We start from the raw sequence: 21,410 nt of genomic DNA on the forward strand, positions 1-21,410 counted from the left end.
TAAACTTAATAGATTTTAAAGTTAAAAGAGATAGATAGATAGATAGATAGATAGATAGATAGATAGATAGATAGATAGATAGATAGATAGATAGATAGATAGATAGATAGATAGATAGATAGATAGATAGATAGATAGATAGATAGATAGATAGATAGATAGATAGATAGATAGATAGATAGATAGATAGATAGATAGATAGATAGATAGATAGATAGATAGATAGATAGATAGATAGATAGATAGATAGATAGAACATATGCACACTTTTTTGATTTTGTTTGTTTGCCTGCAAATAGAGCAGAAAATTCATTTATTTTGCACACTTGTGTTGGAGGCGTGTTCTTTATTATTATTATTATTGTTATTATTATTATTATTATTATTAAATTTTATGTAGGGGTGGTGGCCAAGTGGTTAATGCACTTGGTTTCAGTTCAGAAGGTCCCAGGTTCAAATCCCACCCCTGCCACATTTCTCCATGTAATGTGGAGTTGCGTCAGGAAGGGCATCCGGCGTAAAACTTGTGCCAATTCAACATGCAGATCCACCTTGGATTTGCTGTGGCGACCCCAAGTGCAAACAAGGGAGCAGCCGAAGGGACTTACTATTATTATTAAATTTTATGAGCATTCGCATGCAAAGTCATATGTCTACCACGTGGGGGCGGCAATGTAAAAGAAGTGAACGTCAATGAAGAAAGGTCAACAAGTAGAAGTGTCGTGTTCAATGCTGCAGTAGTAATAATAAACGGAGTGGTCTTTTTAGGTTTTGTTTTTTACAAAGTGGATTAGTAAATAATGTTCAAACACAGGAACCAAAACACATCAAAAACTGCCTCCCTGCAGACCTGGACAGTCATCGGTTTGCATACAGGGCGAGCAGACAGAGGATGCTCTCTGCATGGCACTTCACACAGCCCTGGACCACCTGGAGCAGCCAAACACACATATGTCAGGATGCTCTTTGCAGATTTTATCAGTGCATTTAATACTTTAATCCCTCATTAATTGGTTCATAAAGTCACCAACTTCAGACTCTCTCCACCTCACTCATCAATTATGGGTTTCCTGACCAACAGACCTCAGAATGTCAGGATGGGGAACCTGACATCTGGCACCATAACCATGAACACAGGCACACCGCAGGTGTGTGTGCTCAGTCCGACACTCTTCACTCTCTTCACCCAGGACTATGTACCCACTCACTCCTCCAGCACCCTGATAACGTTTGTCGACAACAATACGATGGAATGCCTTATCAGGGACAACAACAAAACCTGGTACAGGGAGGAGGTCTCACAGCCCCCACTACACATCAGTGGAGAAGAGGTGGAGAGGGTGGACTCAATCAGGTTCCTTGGCATCCACATCACCAAGGATCTGACATGGACATTACACACCCACGACCTGGTGAAAAAAGCCCGGCAGAGGATGTTCTTCCTGAGGAAGCTGAAGGAGACTCGTCAGGCTCCACAGCCGCTCAGGAACTTCTACAGAAGCACCACTGAGAGCATTTGCTGCCATGGCTGCACAGTGTGGTACTGCAGCTGCACAGCAGAGGACAGAAAAGATCTGTCCCAGGTGGTGAAGACAGCACAGCAGATTGTACGAGCTGAGCTCCCACACTTAGAATCTGTGTATGTTGAGCGCTTGCAGAGGAAAGCACTGGGCACCTGTAAGGATTACAGCCACCCAGGACATACCCTGTTTGCTCCTCTAACCTGGGAGAAGAGGTACCGCACTATAAGGACAAAGACTAAAAGGCTAAGGAACAGCTTTTTCCCCAGAGCTGTAGCTTCCATCACCCTACCCATCCCCCTCTCACAAACACAAACACAGTAACAAAATATCAACATGTGCAATAAATAATGCAATCTGTTTACATATCTAAAAAACTATTCTACCTCACTAAGCATTAAGCACCTTTTTTCTATTTTGTTTTTAGGTATTAAAGAAGGTCTTGCCATCCTGTGAAGCTGTTCATTGTTTTTAAAGGTGCTGTTGTGTTGTTTTTGTGTATAGCTGTTTGGAAAGTTCTATCAGAATTTCATTGCAGAAAAGCAATGACAATAAACATCTATTCTATTCTATTCTTTTTTTTATTAGAAGTTTTGTAATGTGCAGTGTAGATTTATGGTTTCCTCTGTAGGTTTATGGTTTCCTCAATATTAAAACAATATTAGACATATTTTCTAGAGAGGTCAGCTTGCCATTTTGTAATGCATTCTATATGATCTGGTTTGTTTGAGATGAACCCACTCAGTGATGTCACTGAAGCCATATAAAGGGAGTTAACTACTGTGCTCGTAAGTCACACCTACAAGGGAAAACTCATTTTAGTCGATGTCATGTTGTGGAGTTTATGAGTCATTCATCACTCCTCATGCTCTGCCTGCAGGTTTCCAGTTTAATGAAATGAACAAGCCATCGACAGTATATTCCACATGCAGAGATTAAAGGAGGTCACTCTTTTAATCTCTTCTGACCTCTGGCCTTGGCAAACTGCACTGCAGATTATCAATAATAATCCGAAACACTAATGCTGAATTGGGTATCTTGAGAACAGGTGCTGTAACAGTCAGATCGTGTGACACAAATAGGCTGCAAATCATTCAGCGCTTCCATTTCTATTTTTGACTCAGCAAATCACACTTTTCTACAAGTCACTGTGTTTTTAATGTATTTTAAAATGCAGGCTTAGGGGAAACATTGTAAACATGCATGTTGCTTTTCTGGACACTCAGGCTGCAGGATTTGAGACAAACTGCTTGCATCTTCTTGTGACAACATTTGTGCTTGACACAAAGCCAAAAATGTGTCCGTTCCAGCTGCATGACACAGTCGTGTATAGGGAAAGTAGGGAAACATTCCTCATGAAATATAATGTGAGGATTAGTGTACTTACAATGATGTGGTTTCACCGGGGTCAGAAAATATGCAGCAATTTTACAGTGTGTGCTTCCACTGCTAGTATGTGCAACTCTCCTTTTTTAGCACAAACAGAAACTTTACTTGTGTGTGTAACCACATCGCGCAGCTGCTTGCATTGTGTTCACGTGTGCACGAACCCATCACGGCATGCATTTTTTTAGAGCTAGGCAGCGATTAAAAATTTTAATTGAGATTAATCACATGATTTCCATGATTAATCACAATTAATTGCATTGTTATACACAAAATCCAAAAATGCACACTGCTGGAGAACTTTAGTGGCTGTAGGAGAACTTTTCCCCTAGCGCTCTGTGCGGGGCACACTGCAGAACTTTAGCGGTTGTAGGAGAACTTTTCCCCCAGCGCTCTGTGTGGGGCACACTGCAGAACTTTAGCGGTTGTCGGAGAACTTTTCCCCTAGCGCTAAGTGCGGGGCACACTGCTGGAGAACTTTAGTGGCTGTAGGAGAACTTTTCCCCTAGCGCTCTGTGTGGGGCACACTGCAGAACTTTAGCGGTTGTAGGAGAACTTTTCCCCCAGCGCTCTGTGTGGGGCACACTGCAGAACTTTAGCGGTTGTCGGAGAACTTTTCCCCTAGCGCTCTGTGCGGGGCACACTGCTGGAGAACTTTAGCGGCTGTAGGAGAACTTTTCCCCTAGCGCTCTGTGCGGGGCACACTGCTGGAGAACTTTAGCGGCTGTAGGAGAACTTTTCCCCCAGCGCTCTGTGCGTGCACATTGCTGGAGAACTTTAGCGGCTTCCGTTCTGTCGACTACACCATCTGGAAACGCTTTAAAATTAAAATGGCCATGTAAAAGTTCCGTGCCCCTCTCCATATCCGTGTCGGGAGTCAGTGACAGACTTGCAAAAAACAAAAAACAAAAAAAAAACCTGCATTAAGGTGAGATAAAAAATTGTCGGGGTTAATTAATGAATGTGATAATGCACCCAGCCCTATTTTTTTTTTCACAGCAGACACATCGCGCAGCTGCACACAGTGTGCACCGCGTGCACAAAACCATCACAGCGGCGTCGTTCATGCCTGCTCTTCAGCTCGATGTTTTCGTGGTTCACTCATACAAGCTGTTCCGCCATGATATGCCCTGAGTTGTACTTATTCGTACTATGTGTGAAGGGGCCCTAGCATTTGCACACAATGCAAGAGTGAGGTGATCCTTCATGGGCTTATAGCCTTGCAGTTTCTTCTCCTCTGTTGTTATACAGGTCGCCTGTGCCATTTTTTTCCAGAATAATCCAATTTCATCACAGTTAAACACTTGTTGTGGGACATAGCCTTCATTTGCAACAAGTGCAGCAAAACATGTGACGTATTCATCCGCTGCCTTAACGTCCACACTGCCTCACCAACGAGTGGATATTCGTCCTCTTTTAAAAGTTATCAAACCACCCATGACTAGCCTTAAATGACTCTTCTGATGATGCTGAAGTCTCTGGTGCCTGCTCTTTCAAGTCACCATAGATGGTGCGAGCCACCTTGTCACAAATGATAGCCTCTGTTACCGTATCTCCTGCCGGCTCCTTCGCTCTCACCCATCGTAACAGAAGCTTTTCCATCTCTTCATGGATGCTTGTCTGTAGTTTCAAAAGAACTGTGGCTCCTTTGGCTGGTGTTGAACTGTTAATTGCATCTTTTTGCTTCAGGATGGTGCAAATTGTCGATGTGCTGAAGTCGTACTGCCTTGACAGTTTGATAACCTGCACGCCACGTTCATGTTTTTCTATTATCGCCTGCTTCAGTTCAATAGATATCAATCTTTTTTCTTTTCTCCATTTTTCTTTGCACTCACTTTCTTCAGACCCATGATGCCACAGATGGAGAACAAGTGGGAATGAGATGTGGTCTCACCTGATGCTGCTGGTTGTGTGCCAACTTGCACGACTCGTAACAGATTTCCACTCGTATTCCAAACAACAATATGGACCGAGCAACGGCTCGTATTTCAAGAAACTTGTATGTTGATTCGCTTGTATGTTGAGGTTCCACTGTATAACCTCTTTGTTATATATTATGTAAAAGTTAGTGAAAAATAAACACTTCTAAAACTGAAAACACTGTTTTTGTAACATGATAACACCTCTGGAGTAATTTACAAGACATTTCACGGATGTCAATGTGGACGCTAACTTCCACTGTTGTTAAAAGTTCATGTATGTGCACATGCACGCCCTCCTGCACATGCTGTTAAAACGTAAATATTGTTTATGATTGATTGATTGATTGTTTGATAGAGGGGCTTTATTGAACATGTATAAATTGTATGTAAGACAATAGGATCTTAAAAATTAATGCAAATAACAATAAATGTATAATATTATATATGCTAACTGTGCTGTTGGGAAAGTGTAAGGACACGGACCCACAACAGGGGCGTAAATGAACGGACAATAGATGAGCCAAAATACAACACTTTACTGTTGTGAAATGTGCACAACGAGAACACAGATAAACATAGAATTTGGGTTACAATCAAAATATACAAGGTGACGTGTGGGCAGGCTCGAGGATAGAAGATGTCCGTCCAGAGAGGAGCCGACACCCACACGATTTCCACCGCCACCGAACCCGGAGAATACTGGAGCCGCCAAGTCCCGAGTCCCCAGGTGATCACCGTCTCCGGCTGTTGGATCTGGTACTGCTGGCAGGAAGCAGAAACAATCAAGGGTGGGTGTGAGCACACACCCAGCAAACAGTCAGCAAAACAGTCTGTAGTTTCACATGGAGGGAACACCTCCACCTCCAATCCAGAAACTCGGCACGTGCTCGGCACGTATTTGTGAGTACTTATCAAGTTTGGCGTGGGGAGCGAAGACGTCAGCCCTCCACATACCACAAACCCAGCCTCCAGCTGCAAGCACTCACAGGAACGACTGCAAAAAGTACAGAAGCAAAAACTGTATGCGTATGACTCATAAACGGCTGAACTGATTATCTTCTTGGCTGGAAGATATCTCGGCAGGGAGGTGGAGTCGCTGCCCGGCTTTTATGGAGAAGATGATGATGAGGTGGTGATGAGTGACAGCTGTCAGGTGGTGATGAGAGACAGCTGTCACTCCCGGCTGCTCCCGTGAGGCGGCGGCGCCCTCTCGTGCCTAAAGCCAGCAATTCAGGCAGGGCACCCTCTGGTGGTGGGCCAGCAGTACCTCCTCTTCAGCGGCCCACACAACATGTGCACTGGGATATCAATAAAAGAACTCCAAATTATAAATAATACAATGCTCATATGGCTGGGGGTATTTTAGCATTGCGTTATGTTTGTACAGTGGAGGCTCATACACACTGTTCATCACAAGAAAAGACAAGGGAGCACGAATCTCCACTGTCCAAAGAAGTGAAAATGTGAAGGGAATCAAAATCATGACTTGTGATGTCATAAAGCAATCTGCAACCTCACCACTAGATGACACTCACTCCTATGCAGTGTAGCTTTAAATTAATTTACTGTAAGCAAATTCTGGTACTTGTACCACTAGTGAACCACCGCTGACCAACACTACATTTTACCTGGATCATTATCCGCATGTGGACCACGGCACACTTATGGACAGGCCAACATGGGATCCTGAACTCTCATGTAGTGCTGATCGTGACCTAGATCCTGATTGCTGAGGATTTGTTGGACCTTTAGAACAAAGTTTAATTAATTTCTAGGTAATAATTTGAGCCTCCTTCGTCCTGATGTAAAGTCTGTCTGGTCCCAAGATTCTTGTATTTTGTATTATAAACCGTACAGAGAGATAATGCTGAAGAATGAGGCTGGCTTGTGGCGATCCAGAATTGTGCTCCAGAAGTCTTGGCTTGGCACTTTAGATTTTATTTTTATTTAATATTTACTTATTTAAATGGAAGGTGACACTGGTTCAACACATAGGTTCCCCAATTAACCCATCATTATGCAGATTAGTCATTCAAAAGTTTTTACAAGTGATTATGTCAATTTCTGGAATCTTGTCTAATCTTCAGTTCAAAGATCTTATAATGTATGTAAACTGGCTCCTGCACTTCGTGGTCCTTAAGTGGAGTAAGTGGTTGAAGACTGACTTAACACACGCATTGTTTGATAAATTGGATTATGTGCAACAGGGAAAAATGGAGTTTTCCGTTATTTAAGCAGGGTGTATGTAAACTTATGCCAATTCTGTGTGTATCTAGGGGTCATGTGAGGACCTGTCCCCTCTTATTATTAGTAGTAGTAGTATTATACAGAATATGTTGACTCTAACCCCTTTAAAGATCTCTTCAGTGTAGAACAATGACGATGACTTAGACAAAAGACTTCACCCTTTTCAGTGACTTGCTCTTTTATTTAGGAAACACTGAATTTTTGACTTTTTTTCCAGTAATCACTGAAAAGATAGTTACACACACTTATCTTCAGTGTCATGTTTCAAGCAGTTATAAAACAACGATTTCATCACTCACCATGTATGCGTTAAAGCAATATCAAGGTCAGCTGCTGGCATGTGATGCGCACGCATCAGTCAGTACAGTGGCAGCTTACAGCTGTGTGAATTTTAGATTTCTCTCGGAAGAGCTGTGTGTTGACTGTGAAAGGGCCTGTGCTGCATTACAAGATGAGGATGGATTAGAGCACAGTGGGTTAATCTTTAGCTCTGCCATCTGCCCGCATCACCAGAATGAAACCTGAAGTCAACAGTCTCCAGGTGATCTGCACTCACAGAAATATTTAACCCTAACTTTTAAGATTTATGTAATTTTATTACATGACAAATTCCCATTTACTTTTTTTTTTTTTAGATAATTTTAATACAAACCTACCAAATAAACGTTACATGATGCATATTCATTACTGTAATAGATCCTATTCATTTGAAATGCATAATCCTCAGCTTTATGTATTTAGTATTAATAAAATATAATTACTCTAAATCAATAATAATGACAGTATTTGTTTAAAATACATAAAGTATATTGTTTGAATTTCATAATAATTATGTTACTTATACAAGATAAATGGTACAACCTGTTCATCACCTTATTAAAGAATGCCAAATAAGGACATTCATCCTCTCTCTCTCTCTCTCTCTCTCTCTCTCTCTCTCTCTCTCTCTCTCTCTCTCTCTCTCTCTCTCTCTCTCTCTCACACACACACACACATTTCCTCACATTCTTTCATTACTTCTCATTGTCTAATTCCTTCTTTCTCACTTTCTTTCATTCTCTCATCATTCTCACTTTCTTTCATTCTTACTTTCTTTCATTCTGTCACATTCTTTCATTACTTCTCATTCTCTCTAACTCCTTCATTCTCACTTTCTTTCATTATCTCAGTTTCTTTCATTCTGTCATTCTCTCACATTTTCATTCTCTCCTCACATTTTTCTCGTTGTCTCCTTCATTTTCATATATTGCATCAGGAAGGGCATCCAGCGTAAAACCTGTGCCAATTCAACATGCAGATCCACCTTGGATTTGCTGTGGCGACCCCCGAGTGCAAACAAGGGAGCAGACTTACTTGGGACTTAATTACTTTATACATATACATACATACATACATACATACATACATACATGTACATACATACTTTATACACACACACACACACACACACACATATATATATATATATATATATTCTATTTCAATCAATCAATCAATCAACTTTTTTCTTATATAGCGCCAAATCACAACAAACAGTTGCCCCAAGGCGCTCCATATTGCAAGGCAAGGCCATACAATAACCATGAAAAACCCCAACGGTCAAAACGACCCCCTATGAGCAAGCACTTGGCCACAGTGGGAAGGAAAAACTCCCTTTTAACAGGAAGAAACCTCCAGCAGAACCAGGCTCAGGGAGGGGCAGTCTTCTGCTGAGACTGGTTGGGGCTGAGGGAAAGAACCAGGAAAAAGACATGCCGAGAAGGGGGGCAGAGATCGATCACTAATAATTAAATGCAGAGTGATGCATACGGAGCAAAAAAAGAAAGAAACAGTGCATCATGGGAACCCCCCACAGTCTACGTCTAAAGCAACATAACCAAGGGATGGTCCAGGGTCACCCGATCCAGCCCTAACTATAAGCCTTAGCGAAAAGGAAAGTTTTAAGCCTAATCTTAAAAGTAGAGAGGGTATCTGTCTCCCTGATCTGAATTGGGAGCTGGTTCCACAGGAGAGGAGCCTGAAAGCTGAAGGCTCTGCCTCCCATTCTACTCTTACAAACCCTAGGAACTACAAGTAAGCCCGCAGTCTGAGAGCGAAGCGCTCTAATGGGGTAATATGGTACTACGAGGTCCCTAAGATAGGATGGGACCTGATTATTCAAAACCTTATAAGTAAGAAGAAGAATTTTAAATTCTATTCTAGAATTAACAGGAAGCCAATGAAGAGAGGCCAACACGGGTGAGATATGCTCTCTCCTGCTAGTCCCCGTCAGTACTCTAGCTGCAGCATTCTGAACCAACTGAAGGCTTTTTAGGGAACTTTTAGGACAACCTGATAATAATGAATTACAATAGTCCAGCCTAGAGGAAATAAATGCATGAATTAGTTTTTCAGCATCACTCTGAGACAAGACCTTTCTGATTTTAGAGATATTGCGTAAATGCAAAAAGGCAGTCCTACATATTTGTTTAATATGCGCTTTGAATGACATATCCTGATCAAAAATAACTCCAAGATTTCTCACAGTATTACTAGAGATCAGGGAAATGCCATCCAGAGTAACGATCTGGTTAGACACCATGCTTCTAAGATTTGTGGGGCCAAGTACAATAACTTCAGTTTTATCTGAGTTTAAAAGCAGGAAATTAGAGGTCATCCATGTCTTTATGTCTGTAAGACAATCCTGCAGTTTAGCTAATTGATGTGTATCCTCTGGCTTCATGGATAGATAAAGCTGGGTATCATCTGCGTAACAATGAAAATTTAAGCAATACCGTCTAATAATACTGCCCAAGGGAAGCATGTATAAAGTGAATAAAATTGGTCCTAGCACAGAACCTTGTGGAACTCCATAATTAACTTTAGTCTGTGAAGAAGATTCCCCATTTACATGAACAAACTGTAATCTATTAGACAAATATGATTCAAACCACCGCAGCGCAGTGCCTTTAATACCTATGACATGCTCTAATCTCTGTAATAAAATTTTATGGTCAACAGTATCAAAAGCAGCACTGAGGTCCAACAGAACAAGCACAGAGATAAATCCACTGTCCGAAGCCATAAGAAGATCATTTGTAACCTTCACTAATGCTGTTTCTGTACTATGATGAATTCTAAAACCTGACTGAAACTCTTCAAATAGACCATTCCTCTGCAGGTGATCAGTTAGCTGTTTTACAACTACCCTCTCAAGAATCTTTGAGAGAAAAGGAAGGTTAGAGATTGGCCTATAATTAGCTAAGATAGCTGGGTCAAGTGATGGCTTTTTAAGTAATGGTTTAATTACTGCCACCTTAAAGGCCTGTGGTACATAACCAACTAACAAAGATAGATTGATCATATTTAAGATTGAAGCATTAAATAATGGTAGGACTTCCTTGAGCAGCCTGGCAGGAATGGGGTCTAATAAGCATGTTGATGGTTTGGATGAAGTAACTAATGAAAATAACTCAGACAGAACAATCGGAGAGAAAGAGTCTAACCAAATACCGGCATCACTGAAAGCAGCCAAAGATAACGATACATCTTTGGGATGGTTATGAGTCATTTTTTCTCTAATAGTCAAAATTTTGTTAGCAAAGAAAGTCATGAAGTCATCACTAGTTAAAGTTAATGGAATACTCAGCTCAATAGAGCTCTGACTCTTTGTCAGCCTGGCTACAGTGCTGAAAAGAAACCTGGGGTTGTTCTTATTTTCTTCAATTAGTGATGAGTAGAAAGATGTCCTAGCTTCACGGAGGGCTTTCTTATAGAGCAACAAACTATTTTTCCAGGCTAAGTGAAGATCTTCTAAATTAGTGAGACGCCATTTCCTCTCCAACTTACGGGTTATCTGCTTTAAGCTACGAGTTTGTGAGTTATACCACGGAGTCAGACACTTCTGATTTAAAGCTCTCTTTTTCAGAGGAGCTACAGCATCCAAAGTTGTCTTCAATGAGGATGTAAAACTATTGACGAGATACTCTATCTCCCTTACAGAGTTTAGGTAGCTACTCTGCTCTGTGTTGGTATATGACATTAGAGAACATAAAGAAGGAATCATATCCTTAAACCTAGTTACAGCGCTTTCTGAAAGACTTCTAGTGTAATGAAACTTATTCCCCACTGCAGGGTAGTCCATCAGGGTAAATGTAAATGTTATTAAAAAATGATCAGACAGAAGGGAGTTTTCAGGGAATACTGTTAAGTCCTCTATTTCCATACCATAATTCAGAACAAGATCCAAAATATGATTAAAGTGGTGGGTGGACTCATTTACTTTTTGAGCAAAGCCGATAGAGTCTAATAATAGATTAAATGCAGTGTTGAGGCTGTCATTCTCAGCATCTGTGTGGATGTTAAAATCGCCCACTATAATTATCTTATCTGAGCTAAGCACTAAGTCAGACAAAAGGTCTGAAAATTCACAGAGAAACTCACAGTAACGACCAGGTGGACGATAGATAATAACAAATAAAACTGGTTTTTGGGACTTCCAATTTGGATGGACAAGACTAAGAGACAAGCTTTCAAATGAATTAAAGCTCTGTCTAGGTTTTTGATTAATTAATAAGCTGGAATGGAAGATTGCTGCTAATCCTCCGCCCCGGCCCGTGCTACGAGCATTCTGACAGTTAGTGTGACTCGGGGGTGTTGACTCATTTAAACTAACATATTCATCCTGCTGTAACCAAGTTTCTGTTAGGCAGAATAAATCAATACGTTGATCAATTATTATATCATTTACCAACAGGGACTTAGAAGAAAGAGACCTAATGTTTAATAGACCACATTTAACTGTTTTAGTCTGTGGTGCAATTGAAGGTGCTATATTATTTTTTCTTTTTGAATTTTTATGCTTAAATAGATTTTTGCTAGTTATTGGTGGTCTGGGAGCAGGCACCGTCTCTACGGGGATGGGGTAATAAGGGGATGGCAGGGGGAGAGAAGCTGCAGAGAGGTGTATAAGACCACAGCTCTGCCTCCTGGTCCCAACGCTAGACAGTCACAGTTTGGAGGATCCAAAAAAATTGGCCAGATTTCTAGAAATGAGAGCTGCTCCCTCTAAAGTGGGATGGATGCCGTCTCTCCTAACAAGACCAGGTTCTACCTCATTTTCTTATTTTATTGTACTGTTACAAGTATTATTATTGCTTATCCTTGCACAACCTGTTTGATGCACATTTTCCTCTACTCACACCCATCTTGTGTGTTTTTCTTAAGAGCTGACATAACATGTGAATTTCTCCACTGTGAGATCAATAAAGTCTTATCTTATCTTATCTTATTTTCTCTCATTCTTTCTTTATCCCTGTCCATGTCATATTTTCATTAACACTGAACTGTGCTGTAATTTATCCAATAAACTCTCCAGTGCTCAAGAAAGTTGGGAGACTACGATGATTGACACTGATGCTTTGGCGGGGCTCTTTTTTAGTTGTCCTCATTTGTTGCTTTTTGGGGGGGGGGGTTACAGGATATGGAGGAGAGTGAGGCTGACATACTTGTGCAGGAAACCATGGTGATCCTGGTCATTGGAAAAGAGGGTCCTTTCCTTCCACCTAAAGACATCAAGATTGTCATCGATGGAACACAGGTCCTGAATGAGGTCCCCTCTGTTGCAACAGCTGTTGCCATGCTCTTTGGACTCATATACGCACTCAACCTCCAGTATTCAAAAACTCTGCAGTACACTCTGGAATTTGTGCAAAAAATCCTGATGGAATTCGGTGGAAAAAAGATTTCCAAAAAAGTTCATGGGTTGAGCAGCCAGCTTTACAGCCCAGAGTAGATTCAGTTGAATCCTACTGACTCACCTGATTTATTTATTTATTTTACCTGCAGTGATGTAAAACTTACAGTGTTAGTGTTTTGTTGTGCTCAGTTGTTGCAATCATTGGACTGCATTTCTCAAGTTTGAGGACTTCCATCATCAGTGGCACAAGTAGGCAGTGTGCTGATAAACTACAGTAATAGTATTTCCACTGCCATCTTTGTTCAGTCCAACAGACAACCAGGAACTTTTTTCAAACATTTGGCTGATAGAGATTTGTTCATGTTCCATGTGCAGTGTTACAATTTCTAATTTCATGCAGCATTTCATAGATGCACAGTAGGAGTTACTAGGACAAGATGTTACAATTTTGGCATACAAAGAATATGTTGTGGAAAAATAGAGATGTGCATTTTTTTTCAGCACTTTTGGTACAAAGACCCATGTGGTTTTAAATGTGACTGTTTCATTGTGTTTATTGAGGACTTTTCATTCTTGAAAAAAATTGTACAAATTGTACACAATTTGGAAGAATAAACGTGTTCATAACAAAATGTGTGAGTATAATTTTAAATGTATTGAGACTTAAGTTAAATTTACATGAAATCATAAATGCCAACTTTTTATTTGAGACAACTTAAAATGCTATTTGTTCCAACATTCAAGTTTTTTTTAAATGAATTTAAACTTTTCAGGTTAGATTAAATTAAAACATTGGGTTTAAGTAGGAAAAGTAACTTGATTTATCTTATTTTAAACAAATTAAAATAAATGGTTTGCTGCCATGTAGAAAAAAATAGTTTTCATGAAGTAAAAAGTAAACTTTTTTTTTTTAATGGGTGATTCTTAGACTATGGGCACTTTTATGTCCCTTGATCATATTTTATGAAAAAAAGAAAAAAGTGGAAATTTCACACTTTTATAGTTATCTTTACAATGAAAGTGTTTTAAGAAATTTGTCCTAGTAGTCTATGATGTGACTTTTTCACCTTTTTTCAGCATCATTATATGCAAATATTGCCGTTTTGTGCTTGTCCGACACCCAGACTTATGATCTTCAATGATTAAAATGAATAGTAAAAAACATTTTTTCTAATGTTTTAAAATATCTCTGAATAAAATATCAGTAAAATAATCAAAACATAATTGGGGTATTCAATGTCATACAACTGTTGTGATTTTTTTTAAACGAAATGTAGTTGTCCCACACTATTGCCGTAATTTCCACCACAACAATAATGTCCCTTTAAAAAGTTTGTATGAACGATTGTGTGGGTAGTTTCTATGGAGATAAACAGTGACATCAGAGCACATGTATATAGCGCCAAATCACAACAAACAGTTGCCCCAAGGCGCTTTATATTGTAAGGCAATGGTGTGGTGGAAATTACATTTACAAGGCCAATAGTGCCCGTAGTTAGAGAATCACCACTATACATTGACTTAATGTAAAAAAAAAAAAAATCAGGTGTGAAAGAATACCCATCCATCCATCTATCTTCTACCGCTTAGTCCAATTAAGGGTCGCGGGGGGCTGGAGCCTATCCCAGCAGTCATAGAGCGCGAGGCGGGGTACACCCAGGACAGGACGCCAGCCTGTCGCAGACAGATTACCCTTTTTTTTTTTCTTTTTTTTTTTTTTTTGGTTTAACCAGGGTTAAAGAAAATTTCAGTGTGGGACAGACAGCCATGAGTGAACTTTTGTTAACGTTTGTTTACAAGAGTGGCTCCGGTTGGTAAATAAGATTATCAAAGAAGATGAGCCAGAATCAGTGTCAATTCAAAACAGTCACAAAGAAGGCTTTGACTTCACCAGTAAAGTTTTCAATGAATTGATAAAAAGCACAGTTCAGAAAGAAAGAAATAAACAAAAGACATTAATATGGCATGGCCAAAAAAGTTTAATCAGTGTCTTTCAGTCAAAACCTTTTGCTGTTATTTCATCAGAGTAGAAAACAAAACATTGTTGCTACACCATGTGATCTGTAATGTTAATCACCGTTTAGAATGTTAGCCAAAGTTGTCAACACACAATGCTATTGTATTTCCTCATTTCACATTTTTAACATCTTTATTTTCATCTTCTTTTCTTCTGATTGATGATGTAATGCGCCCCAGCATAATGTAGATTTGATGCAACAGTTGAAACTAAAGACAAATTCTTTGGTGGACAATCAAAAAAATGGCAGTCATGCTTGCAGAATAATTCTGTTAAAAAAGCAACATGAACATTGTAAATACCTTTACAATTTTCTGCTGAGTTAACACGTTCATGCTGCTTTTAAATGAATTTATCAGATTCCAGAACAGTATTGAAACACAAACTGATTTTAGAATTTTTAAAGTAACATAATTAACAGCTCCGACATGAATACAGACACATTTAGACATCATGGGCCTCATGTATCAACGTTGCGTACGGCGATATTTGAGCGTATATGGGGTGTACGCCAAAACAGCTGCGCTACTTGGCATTTATCAATGTGGTCGTTGGCGTACGCTGCGCTGAAAATATACACCAGGTCGAGAGGTGGCGTAAATTATACACCAGAATGAACCAGCGCTGGAATCAGCATAAAAATGAAGATGATCAACATGATAAACAGTGCCATTATACAAATCAATGCATATGTTACATAAATAACACTTTCCTGATTATACTACATAATAATCAATACAAATCCCGCTTTTGCGGGATTGTTATGGAGCACGAGCCGTGGCTACATCACTGACAGGAAGGAAAGCACTGCACTCCCTTTTCTCCAGACTTCGAGCCTGGAGCCAGAGCAGCGCTGAGCTTAACTTTATGTGGTGTGATCGTTTTAGACTATGAAATTGATAATAACAACTGTAGTTTTGTCATTCCCTTCGCCCGTAGTGCAGCCAAGTTTTGTCGTCTCCATTCAGTTGTCACAATAAAATAAATACAGAAATACATTTAAAAAATAAAGAAATGTGACAGATTAGGCGTGTCTTATTAATTGAGCGAGCAAATATCCACATGTCAAGAATTATTGACATGTGAAAAGAGAATACAGTGGTCCCTCGCTATAAAGTGGTTCACCTGTCGTGGCCTCGGAGTCTCGCGGAGTATTTAGTCCAATTTTGAATGCCTTTTTTTACAGTGTTCTGCGTATCTGTTTATAAGAATCTTGTCACCCAGAAGAAAAAAGAGCGCCAACAACTACTCATAACTGTGTCACACGGAAACAAACACCTGCAGCCAGGTGTGAGTGGGAAAAGGCGCGACGTCAGGACGCAGAGGAGCGATCTGTGACATACTGGTCAGTCACTATTAATAATTTCTTATGTGTCCGACCTCGTTCATTGATAGTTAAAATTAATTCGTTAGTTCTAAATGCCATCATAATTATTTATAGGAAAACGTTCTATTTTTATTTCTCAAACAAATGTTTGGGCCTGAAAACAGTTTGGTATTATTTTCCTACTAAGGTTTGAACTTTGAGAGTGTTTGAGAGAAAAGTGAGAAAATGTTCATGCCTGATTGAGAAAGTGTATAAACTGTGTAGTGAGGGGTTTTACAGCTTTGAAACGTCTATAATAATTGTAAAAAATAACGCTGACTACGTCGCGGTTTCGCGTATTATGGGCTATTTTTTAGTACGTAACTCCAGCGATTAACGAGGGACCACTGTAACACTTTATTGATTATATACTACAAAACAATTGATACAACAGCCGCTTTTGACGCTCTATTGGCATGCGTCGTGATTGGTGGAGTTCTTTTTCATTGCCGTCTTCACAACTTCCATGTTGTAAAATGAGGGTGTGTCTGAAGTGGAGTCTGAATATTTATGGGCGTGTTTATTATAATTACGATCGTTTCCACCCGCCGCATTTATCAAGATCACGTCAGGCGTACGCCAGAAATGGGCAGCTGCGCACTGCGTGATACATGTCACAGTGACTTTGGTGTATTTCAAGTTTACACCGTAAATTTACGCCACAAGTGCGCAACATTGATACATGAGGCCCCATGTGATGACTGTAAATCAACATTAAAGCTGTTGACCTCATTGATGAATTAATTAATAATTTGATACTTATAGTCGTCAGTATCGTGTGTGGTTTTGGGTGAAGGAGCCCAGCTGGGCTGAGGCGGACCAGACTGGGACTCACTCTTAAGATGTGTCATTGGATTAGGCTGCGAGCCGCCTGAGCCTCCCATGATTTCCCACAAACACTGTAAGAGCTGCACCTCATGTATGTGACGCTCCACCAAGCCGTTCTCATGGTGCAACTTCACCGCTTCATTCTTTAGGATGAAGAATGTCAAGATATTCCATCTGACACTGCTTTTCGTTTTTGTTTGCGCCTGCTTTGGTAAGTGACACTGTTTAATTCTGGTTGTTGATGGGGTGATCAGATAGTAAATCATGTGCAATATCACTGAAGTGACTTTTTATTTTATTATCGTCTCTTTAACTTTCATTCTAATTTCAGTGATTAGTGATCACAAATTACCTGTCAGTTGCCAGTACTGTATGTGTGAGTATGAACTCACATGGCTGATGGTATTATTCATTTATATAAGTGAAGTTCTTCTTTTAAAACATCTTATTGATTAGGATCAAAACACCATTATTTCTATAAATAAAGACCTCAGGTCTACAGTGTGCATAGAGCAGGTATTTTAGGATCTGTAATCCTATTCTAAGTGGCTGCTCCCTCTTAGGTGTAAGATTAAATAAGTTAATGTTGACAAACCAGCATGAAGACATTCAGACGATTTTGTTTCTGAAATTTGATTTCATATCTCTGTCCTCAGCGCAAGGAGACTTCGCCCCCTATTTCTACGACAATGGGCCCTACAGTGATAATGGGAACCTGGCTCTGTTCAGCCTGTCAGAGGACACGGCTGTCGGTAAGACTGACCTCTGACCCGATGGGCATTTAGTTTCATAAATGTCTAGTAGAGAACTTGTACTTGTCAACATGGTGTGTTTTGGTCACCGGTTTATTTGGCAACAGTTGTTGCATGGTGTGTATGTGCTCGCACTGACGTCTGCTGCCGCCTGTAGATCTTACCACTGCTCTGTTCCACAGCCAAACCATCACTTAACTACAATTACCTAAAAATTAAAATCCTATGGAAACATTTAAAAAGTTGAATGTATCAACTTTTGGCTGATACCAACTGTTCATACTGGGATAATATCCATGTCTGATACTTTATGTTAGTAGTACATGCAAGCTTAAGTGTGTACACAGTGTTTTATATACAAAAAGTTCTGGTGATTATTTGGGGTTTTTTTTAGAATTCTTTGAGTTTTTGTTGAGAAGTAATGCAACTTCCTATATTTGTTATTCTCTTACTCCCAAACCGGACTCAGTTACAAGCAAGGAACATAGTAACCTCACAGACAATGACATACTGTGAACATTTTTTTTCAAACATGACTTATTTGTGACTACTTCATGACTCTGCTTACACCTACAAATCACAAATATTTTGCTGATCAGTTTTAACTTTTGATCATCTCTTTAGCTCTATTGGTTGTGTAGACATAGCAAAAAATAAAGTAAAATTGCACCATATTTTTGTTGCCTTCACTTTGACCTTTATCTGATCTTCACCAAAGCTTAATTCTCTTCAGATATATGCCCAAGTAATATTCCCACCAAATTTGGTAAAAACCCCTCCCATGTTTTTGTAGCTATGTTGTTCACAGGCAAACAGACAGAAAAAAATTACAATACCCTGCTTCACCAGTGTGTCAGGTAACATCTCTGCTGTAACAAAGTATCTAGACAGTGACACCATTTATTTTTTGCAAATTTTGCCTTTGTGCATCACCATAATATAGTTTAATGAAACTACTAAGAAGCCCTTGGGAAGATTTTCATCTGTAATTCATGATTGCATTAACTATTTAGAGATTGCAAGTATTTTATACACAGCACCGCCAATTTTAAGAGGTCATAAACAAATTAAATATAAAGATTATTGTTAAATCCTCACTTTTAGTTTAGCACAAAGAAGGATTTTAATACAAAAAATTAAATTAAAAAAACATCTTGGCTCAGGTCTCCCATGTGACTTCTGGCAAATTGTAATTCAATAAATTTCTTGAGCTTCGGTCAGACAGTCTCACTGAAACTTGGTGAAATGGTCAATCTTACCAAGAACAAGATGACATAAAATTTTGTTTCAGTTGTGTTTCCTACAAACATCAAGATGTGTTTGGGATTATTTTCCTTTCTTCAATTTGTTAATTTTTAATCATTTCATTCAGCTTGATATTGATCTTGACTTTGGTATCTACCAGCGTAATATAAAGTGCCCTCCTTAAGTACTGGAACACTTGGTATTTCACACATTTTAATTTGTTTATGCCATTTCAAATAAAAAAATACAAAAAATAAATTTTTCTAAAATTATCTTTCTTAAACTTTAACTGAAAGTAAAACTGTAAGACTTAATATATATTAATTAAAAGTATAATGGATATATTTGATCAAATGTGTTCCAATACTTTACTTTTGGAAGGCACTGTATACGAGGTCTGTTAGAAAAGTATCCGACCTTATTATTTTTTTCAAAAACCATATGGATTTGAATCACGTGTGATTACATCAGACATGCTTGAACCCTCGTGGGCATGCAAGAGTTTTTTCACGCCTGTCGGTTACGTCATTCGCCTGTGGGCAGTCTTTGAGTGAGGAGTCGCCCACCCTCTCGTCGATTTTTCATTGTTTAGGAATGGCTCAGAGACTGCTGCTTTGTTTGATAAAAAATTTTTCAAAAGCTGTAAGGCACAACTGAGTGGACACCATTCCATAAATTCAGCTGGTTTTCGGTAAAAATTTTAACTGCTGGTGAGAGATTTTGGTCTGGTAGTGTCACTTTAAGGACGGCCCACGGCGCCTGACGGCGATCTGCGCTTCGAGGCGGCAGCGTCTTGCCGTTTCAAGTTGAAAACTTCCACATTTCAGGCTCTGTTGACTCAGGAAGTCGTCAGAGAACAGAGAACTTTCAGAAGAAGTCGGCATGAGAAGTTTATTCAGACATTCCATTGTTAATGGACATTTTGTAATGAAAGAACGTGCGGACAGAGTCGCATGTCGGGCCGGACCCGACCGCGGGGGGTCGCAACAGGAAAAACACCTCCGTTGGAAACCTTAACGGGCAAGTTGGAACATGCCCAAGCTGTTAAACAATTTCTCAATTACTCACTTGTTGAAAGCCATCAAAAGCCACCTGAATTTTACAAATGGTTTTCAACACGGAGGTGTTTTTCCTGTCGCGGCGCACACAGATTCGCCGAGACGTCTTTCATTACAAAATGTCCTTAAACAGTGGAATGTCCGCATAAAGTCCTCATGCCGGCCTCTTCTGAATCTTCTCTGTTCTCTCACGACGTCCTGGGTGAATTAAGCCTTAAATTAGGATGTTTTCAGCTCAAAACAGGCCGATGACGGCGCCTGGAAGCGCTGCGCGACTTCCCGCTCCGTGGGAAGTCCTTACACTGACAGAAACACCCCATAATCTCCCATCAGCCGTTAAACTTTTCACCGAAAACCAGCTAAATTTCTCAAATAGTGTCCACTCGGATATTCCTCACAGGTCCAGAAAAAATTTTGATAAAGCAACGCGCGCCGTCTCGAGCAGCGTGTGAAACAAAGGAATCCAGCTGAGAGGGCTGAACCACATCTCACTCAAGGCCTGCCCACAGGGAAATGACATCACCGACACGCGTGAAAAAACTCATGCATGCGCATGAGGGTTCAAGCATGATTGGTGTAATCGCATGTCATTCAAATCCATATAGTTAAAAAAATAAAGTGTCGGTTTCTTATCTAATAGACCTCGTATAAAACAGACAGACAATCAAAAAGTAGTTTCTTTTTGATACAAGTAGCAATCCAAACTGTTTTTTATATCTAACTTACAACAACAATATTAATCATAGTACAAAATTTCTTTGGTGCCAGTGGAGATTATGTCACACTATAGTCACATTCTTCTTTCTATTGCACCTTTGATGCTTGAGTTGACTGACTTCTACCGATATTTTCTGTAGGTACACAGATTTGCCGTCTTAATGGCACAGACCCTGAAGGTCGGGAGGTGCAATACGGCCTCACCTTTGAGCCAGGATCCAAGGAATATTTCAGGGTTGATCCAGAATCAGGAAACATCACATTGGTGGAAAAGCTGGACAGAGAGGTCAATTTTAATAAGCACATACAATAGATCCAACATTTCAAAGTTTTAGTTTTCTTACAAATCTTCATTTTGACTTGCTTTCCATCTCTGTCATTCCAGAAACAAGATTCTATCAATGTGCTTGTCAGCATCACAGATGGGAAAAGCAAAGTATCACTAGTGTTTTAACGTATAACTCATTTCAGAATTTCTTTGTACTGATTTACAGGGTTGTAGTTCTTATTATTGTTTGTTTGTTTGTTTGTTTCTTCTTCCTTTGGTTCAGGTTGTGGAAAGAGTCACGGTATTTGTAATGGATACAAATGATGAAAAACCCGAATTCCAAAACATGCCTGCAATCATCAATGTTCTGGAAGTGAGTCAACCCCAAATTTTGTAAAATTCTTTGA

At 39.7% G+C, this 21,410-nt stretch overlaps 1 protein-coding gene across 1 annotated transcript in view; it reads left to right on the forward strand.

Annotated features, from left to right (window-relative positions):
- The first annotated feature begins 17,507 nt into the window (after positions 1-17,507).
- cdhr1a (cadherin-related family member 1a) overlaps positions 17,508-21,410 on the forward strand; it is a 48,632-nt gene continuing 44,729 nt past the window's right edge. Inside the window, exons 1-4 of the mRNA XM_034184358.1 lie at positions 17,508-17,715; positions 20,876-21,021; positions 21,121-21,171; positions 21,287-21,376. Of these exons, the coding sequence (XP_034040249.1) occupies positions 17,547-17,715; positions 20,876-21,021; positions 21,121-21,171; positions 21,287-21,376 (456 nt within the window). The 5' untranslated portion in view covers positions 17,508-17,546. The remainder of the gene's footprint in view (positions 17,716-20,875; positions 21,022-21,120; positions 21,172-21,286; positions 21,377-21,410) is intronic.

Source organism: Thalassophryne amazonica, chromosome 13 (assembly GCF_902500255.1).
Source record: "Thalassophryne amazonica chromosome 13, fThaAma1.1, whole genome shotgun sequence".
NCBI classification, from domain to species: Eukaryota; Metazoa; Chordata; class Actinopteri; order Batrachoidiformes; family Batrachoididae; genus Thalassophryne; species Thalassophryne amazonica.